Genomic DNA, 15861 nt, shown 5'->3' on the forward strand with positions numbered 1-15861 from the left:
TGAATTGGTATTATCAACCTTTTTTGGTTACCTTAATCGCTTCTTATTGTATTACTTGAATCATTTTTGCTACTTTAATTTCAATATATCGTAGTTGGTGGTGTTATTATATTTTGTCTGATCAGAAGACTGTGTTTGTTGGTTTCTTTGTATTGTTGTATCACAATTTAATAATCATACTAATTCAATTAATAGGGCGAGTCATGGGTTCATGTTTAAAATCAAATGAATGACATATATTGTATTCAACCTGAGAAAGGAGTTGCTCTTTGACAATGGTTTTCACACAAAATGTCTTTAAACATTCAATCTTTGTCTCAATGATTATGTTGATTATGATTTAATTTTTTTTCGCGTCTGGTTACAATTACAATTTCAATTTACACTTTAGATTGTGGTTGATGCTCATACAGATTATGGTTATGATGAACATCTCGCTATTTAACAATTTTACTTCTTATATTAGTTAATTTATTTACCCATTTTTTTCAACCAGAATTTGTCTTCGGTATTTTTTTTCGGATAATTTGTCAATTACTATTGCTAATGATTTATAATGAAAACAATTTGGAGTATTTTGGTGATTATAACTACTTGTGCCATAGGATATGCAACTGGAGGTGATTCATTTAATTGTCAATTCAATGGCAGCAACAAGATGTTGAAGTGATCAAAAGTGGTCTCAAGATTAACTGTGATTGTTTCCCATTGCTAAACATTTAGTGAAATAATTGTGTTTACTGATTAACAAGGAGTAGTTATGAGAATTATGAATGTTTATTCAGCCAGGGAGAAATATCGGATTTACCTGTTCCAACAAATTTTGCCGCTACTTTTGTTGCTTCTAATTGCATCTTGATTGTTGTTTTTAATTTGTAAATTGTGTCCTTTCCTATTCTAACGTTATTTTTTATTTCTATCGTGTTTTAAAGGTGAAAAAGGTGGCGGTGGCGGTGATATCATTATTATCGGAGGCGGTAAGAGCATTGAAAATATCTCCTGTCTTGAGGCTCCATTTGTTTGTATATTTCCATGAAGATTTTAACGTTTAATTTGTATTCACAGGAATGGGAGGCGGCGGATCAGGCTGGGGAGGTGGAGGCGGTGGATCTGGTTGGGGCGGTGGAGGAGGAGGTTAGTCATGATTAAACAATTAATCAATCAAGCAACTTTTGTTAACAAGTAAAATGTATCAGATTATATCAGGAATTGTTTGGCTGCTTGATTGATCATTTGATTCACCTCTGAAAATTTGATAATCTAATTGTTTCATTTCAATTCAAGGCATGCCAATGATGGTGTATGACGGTGGGAGTGATGATGATGGAGATAAAAAAGGAAGCAAAGGAAAAGGTAAAGGAGGCAAAGGAAAAGGCGGTGGAGGACCAACCATAATCATCATTGGTGGTGGTGGTGGAGGTAAAGGCGGTGATAGTGGCGGAGGCTGGGGAGGCGGCGGTGGTGGTGGTGGAGGATGGGGCATGAGTGGCGGTGGTGGAGGAGGCTGGGGAATGAGTGGTGGCGGTGGCGGTGGTGGAGGTTGGGGTGGTGGTGGTGGTGGCAATAGTGGCGGAGGCTGTGGATGTTCTGGAGGAGGTGGAGGTGGCAATGGCTGGGGAATGAGTGGTGGAGGTAGTGGTTGTGGTGGTGGATGTGGAGGTTCATCGATGGGCCAAGTACAATATATACCAATACCGGTTCCAATGACTAGTAAAATGATGAGTTCAACTGCAACTGGTTGGCCAAGTACGTCGGGAACGTCTAGTTGGCGAGCAGCTGCTAGTATGATGCGTCCACAGATTTGGGGTTAATCAAATGACCATTTACATAATTTAGTGTTTCTGTTTTTTTTGAAGACACACTCATTTGCCACTTCGATTATCGTCTATCGTTAAAAGATGTAACTCAGATTATTGAGGTGAAAGTTTTACTTCGCAAGTTTGCAGCTCTAAATGTACAACAATTAATTTAACTAATCACGTAAACCATTTTAAACAGCAAAAGACAATTATTCAATGGTTCAACTGGTGATCAGTTAATTCTCATTTTTGAAAGACTCACTTCATTTCACAGCTTTCCATATAATTTCTGTCTTCATTGTTAATTGCCATTAACCATCACCATTCATTGATCATCGCCAACCCTCATTGTTAATCATTCACGATGTAAACAAATTTCAATTCACCATTTACTCATGCATCTAAATCTCACCAATCTTATTTCAAAAATACAATTGAAGCGACATTTTTTTAGCTATCTAATGAAATAATATCTTCCGACTCTTGTTTGCAAAAAAAGGGTTTTTTACGCACATTTTATGTTGTAAGAAACAAATATTAATTTAATTATAATACATAATTTTTTTCTAATTTGCTTGCTTTGATATTTCATTAGTGTTGAATATGTATGATATCATCTCTGAATGAGATTTCCAATGAGTTTTCATTTCATTATACCTCATATTGGTCCAGTTTTAAAAAAGAGAAAAATAAGAGTAAATTGATGAATGACTATTCAAACTGAAACCAAAATAAAGGTGACAATAAAAAGGAAGGTAACTGTTGATGAGTTTCTGGATGTTTAACACAAGGATTAGGAGTGAAAACAGGGGACATGGAGAAAAATGAAGGTTAAGACGGAAGACAGTTTTGAGCACTTTGGTAATTATGTGATCATCTTTGATCCAATTGATTAATTACATCGATTAAAGTCTTCTTTATGGACAATGGAACAGCACTGAACCACCAAATAAAATGGATTAACTTTTAACCGTTCAACGATTAGGTTTAAAATTCATCAGATCACAGTTTGATCAGGTTTCTTTGTACACATACATGTGAACGGGAATCATTCCAACACAATTAAAATGTCTTTGAAAAATTGAGAGTTGGTTAAAAAATAAGACCCAAATTCATAAATACAATCAGATTGGTAATGTGGACAGTTGCGATTAAAAGTTGACTTGTAGCCATTTTTTGTTGCGAATCAGAATAAAATTTTGCTTTATTTTTTTCATCTTTTGATAATCACTTTAAATTTGATAAAACAGGTTAACTGGTTCGAATGTGCGGCCAAAAAATTCAATTGGTTAATTACTAAGGATAAAAATGTAATCATAATGGAGCTGATAGGGATTCAGCAATAACTGCATCATGAGTTGTTGGGAAAATAGGCGATCTTTTGGCTGTTATCCTTTCAGTAAAGCGAGTTCGTTCCAACATTGATAGGACAATGGCTGGACAAGATGCAAGATAACATCGAACTCTAATATCACGTAATCCATTGAAAATCTCCAAAATCATTTCAACACCAGGCGAATCAACGTAGGAGATTGTTGAACAATCGATAATAACAGCTTTTGTTTTACCTAAAATAAATTTACGAGTTGCATCATCTGCTTCCATAAGCTCGAAATAGGTACAATCGAAGCAAAATTTGAACAAATTTTCTCTAAAAGTTTCCGTGTTAAGAAAAAATAAGGCCGATGAGAATCGGAATATTTTGATTCCATCAAGTTCAACAGCTTGTTGGAAATAATTTTTCTCTACATAAATCTCTGTGTTTGGCAGTTGACCCAATAAACTGACATTTGGAGCCATGAAGCGAATCAAAGCCATCAAAATGGCCACCAAAACACCCACAATAAGGCCAAGATCCACATCAAGTAAAACGGTGGACAAAAATGTAATTAGATAGCAAATTCCTTCCAGACGAGAAACGGAAAAAATTTGTTTTATATCACCAATTTGTAAGAGCATATTTTTAAGAGCCACCAAAATGATACAAGAAAGGACACATTTGGGTAAGTAAAAAAATAACGGCCCCAAGAAGAGAAGGATAAGAAGCATGATTGCTGAAGATATTAGGGCTGTTAATTGAGTTCGAGCACCAGCATTTTCTTGTACTGGGGTTCGTGAGAGCGATGCTGAACACGGATAACAGGCGAAAAAGGAGGAAACTAAATCGGCAGCCCCTAAAGCAAGTAGCTCTTGACTTGGACGGATTTGGTATCGATGTTTTTTGGCAAATATTTTACCCAATGATAAACCAATGGCATAAGTTACCATTGCAACGGCAAAACCATCGGGCAACAATTTAACTGAAAGATCAAGGTTTGGAGTAGTTATGGAGGGTAAACCTTTAGGTATGTTTCCCATAATGCGAACCCCGTAATTTAAGTTCATCTGTGTAAAGTATGATAAAGCTGTACTTGAGATGAGAATGAGTAAATCGACTGGAACGGAAACTGGAAGGTGAAATTTTCTCTTCAAGGGTTCATCGATGAGCTCTTTATAAACAACCAAAATAATGACCACGGTAATTGATAGGGATGTTGTTACCCAATTGGTTGTACTTGCAGCATTAAACAAGTCAATCCAAATCTGTGAAATGATAAAAGAGGAAAATTAATTTCTCTGGTGACAAGGATTTGAAAAACAAATGATTCAAAGTTATCACAGTTGCTTACATGGACTAATTTAAAGGGCCCACTGACTGTTCGAGGTGATTTCCAACCAAACAAGTCAGCAATTTGACTTGTAGCGACATGAATGGCTGCTCCCGTTGAAAAGGCTGAAACTGATTGATCAGATAAGAGAACTGAGATGATTCCGAGTCGAAGACAACCCATTACTAGACGGATGATTCCAGCTACAAAACAAAGTGCTGTGGCTACTTCTAGACTTGTGTACGGAGGGAAATGATCTATATAATCATGGTTTATCGTTCTATTTCCTACTGATATAGTTCCAGGTGGGACACCAAGTTTATTCATTGCATTACGAGTCATAATACTGGCGATTGCAAATGTACCTGTTAAAGAAAGGAGAAATAAATTAGATAATCATTTTAACAATCATGTAATTTTAATGATAATGTAATCATTATGATCTTTGTGAAAAATTCTTGTGATCTGAGATATTTTTATCAGTCATTTCATCCTCAGACAGTTCAAGGGTTATATTAAAAGATTGCGTCTATGAAGTAGATATGAATTTATATTTGTAATTAGCTGATTAAGAGTGATTAGAATAATGATTAGAGTGTTGCATAAAATGAAAATATCAATGGATTGATTGATTAAGCTCTGGATGAATCGCTAATGAATCTTTTAATTTGCTTAACCGTAATTTATGTCCGCTATTGTTTTATTTTTTCATCATTAAATTGGTTTTATTGGTGATGCTCAAGGCTTCACTAGGAAGTAAAATATATAATATTAAACTAAATCAACCTTGATTAACTTTGCCATTAATACCGGTGTAAAAATTTCTTGGCAAACCTTCGTTGAATATTGAATCAATAATTTTGGAGCATCAATATCAAGGCAAGGGATATTCAAGGTAAATTGAAACTTGAGACGGATTCAGAATGAGAAATGATAATTATAAAGAATTAAAATGTTGCAAAATTAATTATAATTTAATTAATACGATTTGCCGGATTTCTGAACATTGAAATAATTTCTACTTTTACTTGTTTAATATGTCAGTTGAGATTAGTGAAAGCAAACTAAATCGTAAATGTGATTGAATTTTTTCTAGCTATTCAATCATAATTGCTAATTGAGTAAAATCCATCGTAATTGCAGATTAAATACCAAGCTTTCTAGAAACGATTAACTTTGACAAGTCTCAATTTTTGATGGGAAATGACTGTTGAAATGATAAAATGGTGAATTATGATAAAAAAATTCATCTCTTAATGAACCAGACTAAACCAGTAGCATAATCAAGAGTAACAATAAATATTAATGTACTCGACAAAGGTGAATTCATTGACAGTTTCAACATGGGTAAGCTACCACCATTTAGTTTCAAACAGAATGATAAAACGCCTAACAAAAAATTCGTTTAAATTTCGTTCGCTAGCATGGCGTTCCTCAGGGAAATTGTCATTCCATCTTTTACTCATTTTTCAATGTTAGTCTGGACAGGGTAAAAAGCTAAGACAATGATAGCTGACCAAATATTGAAACGATTTTTCTTTCCACGACTAAACATATGTTGACTGCTGGTCAATATCATTTTATAAACACGTTCATGTATTTGTAAATAACTCACCAACCGAAGCATGTCTTGAAGTTCCCATTATAGCATATATAATGACCGGGAAAAAGGACACGTAAAGCCCATTGATGGGTGCAACACCAGCTAATAGTCCATAGGCCATGCCTTGTGGTAAGTGAAGTGCGGCTGCCGTGATACCAGCAAATATATCATTAACCAGATCACTTTTAACATCATAGGATCTGAGCCAGGAAAAAATGGGAAATAAACTGGCAAACAGGTTAAGTAAGGTATTATGTGAACAACAGGAACCAGCATTACGAGTTAGATAGACTGTTGTACTCATTTGACGTTTAAAGGGAACCTTTCCATAGCGAGTTTCTAGGTCAACCCATCGGACAGGATCACGAGAGGGTAAAATTTGTCCATGGCTAGATTTATCCGAATTGTGTTTGGCAAGATTATCTATAAAATAAAGATAAAATAAAAGCAATTAGTAAGCATGAATGAAAAGAGTTCAAGAATTGAAAGTGTTAAACAAGTTGATAAAAAAAAGTCAGGATAAAATGAGAAAGAAAGTCTGTAAGAGGATGATAATGATGGCGGGAAGATGATGAAAAAAAGAGTGGAAGCAATAGAGAGAGAGAGTGAGAGTCACATTGTGATCACGTTTTATCTTCTTCTTCCCATATCTTCTTTTGAGACAAAACTGTCACACAATATCAACACAATGAATCCCGGAAGAGTTGAATTGAAACAGGTAATCCAGGCAAACAAGGATGTAAAGATGAAGATGAAGAAGTAACAGAAGAAAGGTAATTTTGATTGCAAAATTAAAGTGAAAGGTTAAAGGTAAGTTAAAATTAAATGCAAATTGAAATACATTTACTTGGGTAATCGTCGGCATCGAAATCAATGAATGGCTTTAGACTTGATTTTTCCAAATCAACTCGATGTTCTACCCATGATGTAAATGAATTGACCATTATTGTATTACTTGAATCACAGAATTGATGTAAAATGGTTTGGATGTATTTTCATTTAGTTTGATTACTTTAAATAAGGTGTCACATTGAGAGTCTTGAAAAAGCACACAAAAACACCAGTATTAAAAACAAAGTCTCAAACACACAAACGCATGATTGGGAATCGGCAAGAGGAGAGTCGAGGAGGAGGTGAGATGATGATGAGTTTACCTTAGAAAAGTGAAGACAATATTGGGAATGATTAGATTGAAGTTGAAGATGTTGTGTGTTAATCACGCCAATATTAATCAAAATCAAACAAGTTAAAAGCAAAAAATGAATTTTTTCTTCCTTACTAATCTAATCAATTGTTGATGTTGTCATTGGTCTTCAACCTAAATCATTTCACTCCTTGTTTCACCGTTAATAAACGCAATTAACAATCTAATCTGATAATAAATTAATTGTTGACCCTTTTTTCCTCATAAATTGCAATAAAAGGCGTAAATATTGAAACTGGTTAACATGAGGATTAGATGCCTAAGTAAATGGACAATGGGCTTTCACACAGCTGGACTTGTTATTAGATTTACATTTTCTTGGGTTAAATTGCTAATATTGGTCAAGTCGTTAATCTTGGATATAAGTGTTGAATATATTTGATATGAAAATTGTCTCAGATTTAGTTGCTTTGATTATTTATGAGCAAATTTTTTCTTATCTCTGATTTTTCCCAGGTAAATGATATTTAATCGGTGATATGAAAAGATAATCAAAATTGATACAATCAAATGGATAATTGAATGCTATTGTTAATTCAACACTCAACTGGTCCGATGATTACAATCTTTCTTTCAACAATCGATTCAAGATTATGATTATCTGTAACAATGATATCATTGCTAATTTATCTTGGCAACAGCTTTGATCCATAAAATGATAGATTGAAATGAACAGTCGACTGTCAACAAAGTAATCATGCAAATTAACCAGCAATTTTCAATAACAATAAAGATATTCATCAAAAAATAGTGATTAGCTGATCGCTGGTCTTTGCTAATTGAATCAATAAGCAAATGATTGATTGATAATACAAAGAAGAGCTTCATTTGATCTGAGACGCAATTAAATCAAGTTATGTTCATCAATAGATTGATCAGTCTAGAGAAAGTTGATTGATAACAGATTGATTTCTGGAATTAATAATGTTTTCAAAGGGAATCTTATTATTTGACAAATATTTGGGTGAAAATAAATGGTTAAAATAACTCTTATTGCTAGATATTAAAAGTAATTCAGTTCCAAATAATAACACAATAAAATAATTGGTAAATATCCTACAGTTACATAGTCCAACGATAATGGAGATGAATTGCTAAAGATTATCAATTGATTATCAACGGTTAGTTAACATGTTACCGATGAACTGATGCAAGTAAGGTTGATTAACTAATGCAAATCAACCCGAAAAATAAGATTAATCGAGAAAATCACAATTGCAAATCAATGTAAATGGTATAACAATTTAATATTTCACTGTGCAAAGTAATAAGATAATGTTTGACATTTTGATTGATTTTTTGGTTCATTTTCTTTGTAAATTTCTGGCGTTGTTCAGGTTTCAAATAATATTTTGATATCATTGTGCATTTAATAGGAACTCATCATGTTGAAATGATGTTGAAGTATGAAAAAAAACAAAAGCAAAAAAGAAATGAAAAGATTGAAATGGGAAAGTTTCCAAAAAATGTCAAACACTGCATCTTGTGACTTTCAATCACAGTGAATTAGATAATTGTATGGCTAGAATTTGTGGCAAATTTATGAACATTTATTGTAAACATCACCATGACATTATAACCTACTGGTTAGAAATGCAATGAAAACATTTAACATTAGTTTAACCTTAAATTTTGAGCAGTTTAATCCAGAGTAGATCATGGAATGTAATCAAGCCAATGTGACTACTTTCGTTATTTGGAACACACAGTCTAGCATGGAAAAATTATCATTAATAACATTATGGCTCTAGATAGTCATTGTTCTAGATAGATTTAAATCTATGAGCATATTTTTTTTCAAAAAATGACTTAAGAATCATTCACCAACTGAACGGTGAAAGAATCGGTGCATCACGGGATAGTAATGATAGCAATTGCAAAAGGTTTGATATGGATAAGAGACTGGGAAACCTGGTGATAAGGATGACTTGAGACTGGATTGGATTGAGAGGAGAGAAGGTAAAAGAGAGAGAGAAGTTGATTGTTGTGATTTAATTGAAATCTGCTTACTTGATGATCTTTCCTCATCAGCCATTTGAAAACCAACATTGACATAAGCTCTTTTCCCGGTTTCACTTGCAACTGAATAAGGAACCACCGAGGATTGGTGAGGCTGGTGCAGGTGAAGATCTTCATCGTAAAAGCCGTTTTGGTGAAATTTGGAGGGTTGAGAATTGTGTCGATGGCCAATTTGTTGAGCAACTTTGTAATTGTCGTGAGGATGAACGGAGTTTTGAGGTTGGTCTGTCAAAATACCATCAATGAAGCAAGGTTGGTCAAGAGCTCCATAGCTTTTAACAAATGTCAGATCTCCTTCATCCGTATTAACACTTGATGGAGTTGAGGGTAAGATGAAATTGGGACTATCCAAGTCAATATTAAATTTACAAGATTCAGAATCGATGAAATCGTCGTTTACATCAACATTAACGACAACACTCTTTTTACTGGCTGAGCTATTATTACTTGAATTTTTCATAATTTTCCAGGTTTTTGTACAAAAAGGAAAAGGTGAAGAACAGGAAAAACAAAAAGCAAAACAAATCTGACTAATTTGCTTTCCAGTTAGCGTTTAAATATATCTTTGATTTATGTTGAATCTGTCTTTGATACCTTAATTTACTAAATTAGGTTTGTTTGTATTTTAGTCACTCAATGGGACGGTGAATTTAAAATAACTATATCTAATTGTCAAGTGTGGAGATGATCAGTGGGAGGAGGAAGGAAAAATAGAGTCTTTTTGATTCAGTATTTATATACGAGAAGGGCAAGTCTATGAAATGCGAAGTCAAATTAAGTCGAATGTTACCTCAGATGAGGATTGATTGAAAGTGATTTAACATGGATGAGAAAGATGTTCAGAGATGATGAATGCAGGAGAGAGAGAGAGACAATGAGAACAGAAAGGGTGGGATAATAAAGGGGCTGGGAAAGGTTAGCCTTGTCCGTAGTTGATGTAGTTAATCCTCTCTTGTAATTCTGATTTCTGTATTTTTCTCGATTGTTTGGAAAACTACTGATCATTAAGACTCCAGAAAACTAAAGATAAGAGAAAGAGGATGACTAGGAAGATTAGAGATTGGAGAGACTAGGAAGGAGGAGAAGGACAATTAGATAAGTCAGAAAAATTACAGAATCAGTGACAACGTGTGATTTTACAGAATGTAAGACACCCAAATCGGTCGAACAAATTCAATGGAAAATAGTAGATTTGGTATAATAGGGATTATCAATGTAGGAATCTTTGATTTTGGCTTAATGGTAAAGATTGGATTGTTTGGTGATTTGCTTTTGTGACTAGACTGTGACAAGAGCAGCATCGATGAGTAAAATGACGATGAGAATATATTTTCTCTTACAATGAACCAGGGAAAATCAGGACACAAAATTAAAATAGATTAGTGATTTAGATTGAAATCCATAGAGGTAAGAGAGATCAATTGTTGATGACGATTTTGTTTGTTTGCTTGTTTCAGGTATTTCTCCATCATTTTAGCACCTCACAAATGACAAATAATTTCCATTAACAGGTCTAATCTTTTCCATCACTGACTTTGTACTTGAAGTTGAATCTGAAATCATCCGCAAGCTCGGTTGTACATTGAATATATAATGTTCAGTTGGAATTAAATTTTATTTTCGTTTCTTTTTTCGCTGTAAGCCACTAATATTCCTCCCATTAGCTTGCGATAATGATGATAATGATGAGGGATTCAGTGGTTTAATAAAAATGGTGTTCCGCTAATTGTAACCCAATTAAATGAATTTATCAGTCAATATAAACATGCAGTTTTGTTGTGTGTGAGTGTGAAGAAAAACCTGGTTGCCCAGTTATTAAGATTGTTTGTTTGTTGCTATTTTTTGTATCTTCAAGTAAAAGTGAAAGATAATTGTTAGCTTCAAGTAGAAATGGTTCACAACAATTAGATAGAGGTCATTGATCAGTAGATCTGATTGATACAAGAAACACACAAACGATGAACTCTGGAAGGCTACTGTTGATGTAGAAAATACGCACCAGATTCCAATAAAAAAGGGGTAAAGATGAAAATATGGTTGTTTATTGGAGAGAAAAAAACAGATTCAAATTGATGGTGAACTATATGGTGGCAGATAATTATTTTTCCTAGATTGCTTGGAACATTCCTTTTTATTGAAGATAAACATGGTGGTGATGATGATAGTGTTGTTGTCGAATTGAAACAAATATACAAAATAATCAATAACAATTTGACGGTTAGATTACATAAAAACTTGAAACATTTGCTTTTTCTGGTTATTTCTGGTAGATCGTTTGGTACCAACAGACAATGGCAATGATTCACTTGTTAACAGACTTTCCCTCTTTTTTTCCCTCCGCAATGAAGGTTTGACTCATTAGGTTGAATGTCGCAGTTTCAAGTTTAACAGTTTTTGTCTTTCCTCTCTCCAAATCTTTATATAACAAGTGCAATTAAGCCAAATAATTAGTTTTACTAGACACAATTACAAAATATTAATAACAAAATAAAAGGTAAGATTTACAGGTATTCATGGTAAATCTATAATATTTGAAAGGTTAAGGCAAAAACAAAAAGGTTTGTTATATCATTGAGTTCAATCTTTTGCAAAAATATTATCTTTCACCAACAAAAGCAACAAAAAAAATGTGGCAAGGAAATCGTCAGATCATGTGTACATAGTAATTAATATTGTTAACAGAAAATTATTATTGAAATGATTAATAACAGTTAATAGTTTATTTCTCACAATATTTAATGGGGAAGATTAAAGGTGACTGTTTATTTGAAATGGTAACTGCGGAAAAAAACTATTTTTTCAAGCTTTTTTGTATGAAACAAAACCAGTAACAGTAAAAAAAAGCACGGTTCTCCAAAATGGTTTAATAACTGGTAACACTGTAAAAAGGTGAAAGGTCTAAGGGTAACCATTAAATATTAAATAGTATCATATAATTACCATTATTATATTTTTTATGATAGATAACATATTCGCTAATAGTTGTTGTGGCTTTTTGTTTGTCGATATACACGAAAGAAAGCGAGCTTTTGATGATCGTTTGATAGACTTTGTGTGTGGATTAGATCAAGATTATGGACAAAAAACATTGTGATAGGCAAAAAATAGATATGATTGTTGAATAAGCTGGATGGAAATCAATTAAATAAGAGAATCAAGTCGGCACACTTGAAAATAATCAGCTATCAGGGTGAAGTAAACCATTTCAAGACTTAACATATACATATTGTCACAAAAAGAAACAGCAACAAAGTCTTCTCCTTCTTTACATGATTCCTTGGCTGTAACCCGTAAATACACAAAAACAATTAGCAAATTACATTAAATATGTTAGACAATTTAACGCTGATCATAAAAATAATTGAAAAGTTTGACTGTTATTGAAATAAATTATAAAAAATACGGAACTTAAACACACTAAAAGAAAGGTAACCAGAAAACATGTAAACAGAGGTAAAATTGAACCCAAACTAACCCAATGGGATCCCAAGCATGATCAGTGGAAGGCTAACCTTCAAATCTTAAATTGCAAATTTTGGAGCTAGATCAAGACTAATTAACCTTCAACTTTCGGTTAAAGATGCGATTAAGACAGAAAATCAAGGATAATCGAAGTTAATCTTGGTTAAAATTAGGTAGAAAGCAATTAAATTGAGAATCTCAATAATTTTGGGTTTCTCGCAATTTCTCTCAACATATTCGTTAACCTGTTTTTAACCTGTTTTTAGGTTCATTTATTTACTGTTGACAATTGAACATTATCTTGTACACAACATTGTTTAGTAATTAATTGTTATGATTAACTAGATTTGTTTGCATTTATGACTGTTCCTCGATCAATGAGAGACACAAAAAGGCAACCTTGAAGTTGAACAGGCATTGATATTTGTCGTGTTTCATGACAATTGATATCTAATCAATAAATCATCAGCAAATGGTATAATCATTAATTTGGATTGATCTTAGCTTAACCATTAAATTATGAAATAAATATCAATCCATTTCACCATTTTACTCAAAATGACTGGATTATTCAATGTTAATCCCGGTTGATAAAGTTGACTAGGAAATACCAATCACACTGAAAAAATCCCAGAATGAGATACAAATCAATATCAGAATGCAACAAAACATTCAATTTTTTCAAAAATATCTCTTTACTATCAATTTTCAACACAAAAACAAATATGAATTAACACATTCACTTCATGAGAACCTTCAAATATTACATTTTTACATGAAGGTCTGATAGGAATGAAAAACCCTAGCAATCCAACATTATTACATCTTTTTAGCTTCATGATTAAGATCATCTTTAAGCTCAATCTGGACTATGCTCTGAACTCATTGATACACATGAAGTAAATGTGATTTTTTCAATTCTAAGAAATTCATTTGCTTGGAATTTTTTCAATGTCAAATGATGTGATTTGGGAATATCTGAATATCGGCTGATTCAATGAAAAGGCTTAATTTTAATCTAGATAATTGGATTAATTGAGCTGAGCTTACCTGCTGAGCTGTTCGGAAACTGCAAGAGTTTATCAAAAGATGAAATTGAAATGTTTCTAATGTACATTGACATTTAATTGATTGTCATAACTAATTTATATTCAATGATATTGAACAAATAATCACAAATGAGTAAATAAATTGCACTTGTTTGATCAATGGAAAAGTTAATAATTAAATTGACAGAGTACCTGGAAAATGTTAATCAATCATATACAATGAAAGTCAGCTGGATTTGGATCAGTGAGTGATAAAAGGATGAAAAACGCCATTGTTAATGTGGATAATTAGATTGAATAACAATTTATGTTTAGCGTTAAAAGATGGGTTAATTATTATCAATTCATATTTGACTGGAAAGTTACCAATTGCTGTGTTAAATGTAAAACAATGCAAGTTAAGATTTAAATACAATAAACACTTACGATTGTTTCCAATCATTTGATTGTTCAACTCAATTGTACTAATGATCCGAGAAGACTATTTAGTCACCTAACAACATAAATAGATGAACTACTGGTTTTGGGTTAAATTGGACTAAATTGATTAAAATAAGCGACACAATTTACAGCTGAATATGAAAGTGCTAATAAAAAAGACTGGTACTTGGGGCTTTCAGCTGTACTAGAAGGTTCGTACCTAAAATCTGGTGCAAATACCCAAAATTGAAATTTTAGAGGACAACAGATGTTAGCTTGTTTTAAGGAAATATTTTGAATGTTTGTTTGTAAATCAATATAAAGATATAAAGTCAAGAGTAAAATATTAAGAGCAAATATTGTCAAGAAACAGTCCAAGCTAATGTTTTGCATAAAAGCAAAGATAGAACCTTATGAATTTTATTGAAAGTGATTACAGTTTATCAATGAATCTATTAGTTTTTATCGATGATTAATCTCAGATTCAACCTCCCACATCACCAACTGCCAGTAATTGGTGAATGAAATGTATTAAAAAAGCTCCGAGTATCACTGAGTTGACTTTGATTCTCTAAGCCTTTGGAAACAAAAGATACTCAATTAGGATCAAAGATTCAATTTCCATCAAAGTAGACCGAACCCATGAATTTATGTGGAAAAATCTCCAGAAATACAGTAGTGAATATGAAAAGTTACACTGAAAAGTGATCATCTAAACTGGTTATATTAAGTGTATTAAAATAATTGTTTGATGATGGGTTAGACGAGGCTCAACATTTAGAGTTATCATCAATTGTTCAATTCATTAACGCATCCGGTAATGTTTTAACCTTGTTATGAAGGAATGGCTTCTCGATGAGCCTTAAATAGCCTCGATGGCCTTATTAGGCGTTGAAATAAACCTATCCAAAGAAAAACGAGCAAGTTTATCAGCATCACAGTGAACAGGCTTCATGTTTGAAAATCCTCATTTTTTCAGGCTTTCGATATATTGTCAGATATCTCGCTTTAAGTACGTGTTTTGAGCTTTGACAAGTAATCACCAAAGAACAGATCTCGAAAAGGCAATGATGATGATTGCTGTGGTATTTTCAGGCTCGGTAAACCAGGAAATGCTAAATTCAACCTTAGGTCAAAACACTACCGGATGCCCTAATATTTGTTATTCAATTTCGTTTGATTTATAAATTGGATCATTTGAATTTCACTTTCAAACAATTGAATGCGACTACGATTGATGCTACAGCTTGTCTTAGGATAACAATACCATGAACATTTAACCTTTGGTTAGTTTAATAGATTAACATTTAATAGGAATCTGTGCGTTTATTTGGCCGGTCTACAGAAAATTTCACAATCGATTGAAATTGTCTCATGTCTTGCTATTATCACAAGGTATAACAGTGAAGTAAACAATAATTATTGAACGTAAGTCATCCATTCGTAATTTTTTGTCACAAATCCAGAATTTGACTTGATCACAGTTGTTTTTAGCATTGAATTTTTACAAAAAGAAGATTAGTTTTAATATACTGAGGCTTTACGATTCGCAAATTATGAATGAAAAGCAAAAGAAAACTGCAAATCAATATGGAAAGGAATCTCGATACCGATACTTACGTATCTATACAAGAAGATATTTTCGGTTATTACTGCC

At 32.9% G+C, this 15861-nt stretch overlaps 2 protein-coding genes across 8 annotated transcripts; one reads left to right on the forward strand and one right to left on the reverse strand.

Annotated features, from left to right (window-relative positions):
• Positions 1 to 228: 228 nt before the first annotated feature.
• On the forward strand, positions 229 to 2369 carry LOC112539295 (uncharacterized). The gene is made up of 4 exons (XM_025161707.2): positions 229 to 620; positions 933 to 977; positions 1066 to 1134; positions 1285 to 2369. The coding sequence occupies exons 1-4, from the start codon at positions 557 to 559 to the stop codon at positions 1809 to 1811; spliced, it is 705 nt and encodes a 234-aa protein (XP_025017475.2). The 5' UTR covers positions 229 to 556; the 3' UTR covers positions 1812 to 2369.
• On the reverse strand, positions 2314 to 13974 carry LOC107366204 (prestin). 7 transcript variants are annotated; one of them, XM_089266953.1, is made up of 6 exons: positions 13786 to 13974; positions 12214 to 12554; positions 9265 to 12152; positions 6063 to 6473; positions 4469 to 4812; positions 2314 to 4382 (listed from the first exon to the last, which is right to left on the reverse strand). In XM_089266953.1, the coding sequence occupies exons 3-6, from the start codon at positions 9731 to 9733 to the stop codon at positions 3114 to 3116; spliced, it is 2493 nt and encodes an 830-aa protein (XP_089123079.1). In that variant the 5' UTR covers positions 9734 to 12152; positions 12214 to 12554; positions 13786 to 13974; the 3' UTR covers positions 2314 to 3113. The 7 variants fall into 7 exon arrangements, with proteins under 7 accessions (XP_089123079.1, XP_089123078.1, XP_089123080.1 ...); XM_089266952.1 differs by having other exon boundaries at positions 9265 to 12554; positions 13786 to 13942; XM_089266954.1 differs by lacking the exon at positions 13786 to 13974 and having other exon boundaries at positions 9265 to 11121; positions 11273 to 12732.
• Positions 13975 to 15861: the final 1887 nt, after the last annotated feature.

Source organism: Tetranychus urticae, chromosome 2, assembly GCF_039701765.1.
Source record: "Tetranychus urticae isolate SD_2017Ah chromosome 2, NJAU_TeUrti_SD_1.0, whole genome shotgun sequence".
Classification (NCBI taxonomy): domain Eukaryota; kingdom Metazoa; phylum Arthropoda; class Arachnida; order Trombidiformes; family Tetranychidae; genus Tetranychus; species Tetranychus urticae.

What these genes read in the sequence shown, in the direction of transcription:
- LOC107366204 (XM_089266953.1), bottom strand. Translation starts at nt 9,733, where the DNA reads ATGAAAAATTCAAGTAATAATAGCTCAGCCAGTAAAAAGAGTGTTGTC. An exon ending in TTCAAGACATGCTTCGGTTG is followed by an intron (nt 4,813 to 6,062) that starts GTGAGTTATTTA and finishes TTTCTTTAACAG; the next exon opens with GTACATTTGCAATCGCCAGT. An exon ending in GGCCCTTTAAATTAGTCCAT is followed by an intron (nt 4,383 to 4,468) that starts GTAAGCAACTGT and finishes ATCATTTCACAG; the next exon opens with ATTTGGATTGACTTGTTTAA.
- LOC112539295 (XM_025161707.2), top strand. Translation starts at nt 557, where the DNA reads ATGAAAACAATTTGGAGTATTTTGGTGATTATAACTACTTGTGCCATA. An exon ending in CATAGGATATGCAACTGGAG is followed by an intron (nt 621 to 932) that starts GTGATTCATTTA and finishes CGTGTTTTAAAG; the next exon opens with GTGAAAAAGGTGGCGGTGGC. An exon ending in TTGGGGCGGTGGAGGAGGAG is followed by an intron (nt 1,135 to 1,284) that starts GTTAGTCATGAT and finishes TTTCAATTCAAG; the next exon opens with GCATGCCAATGATGGTGTAT.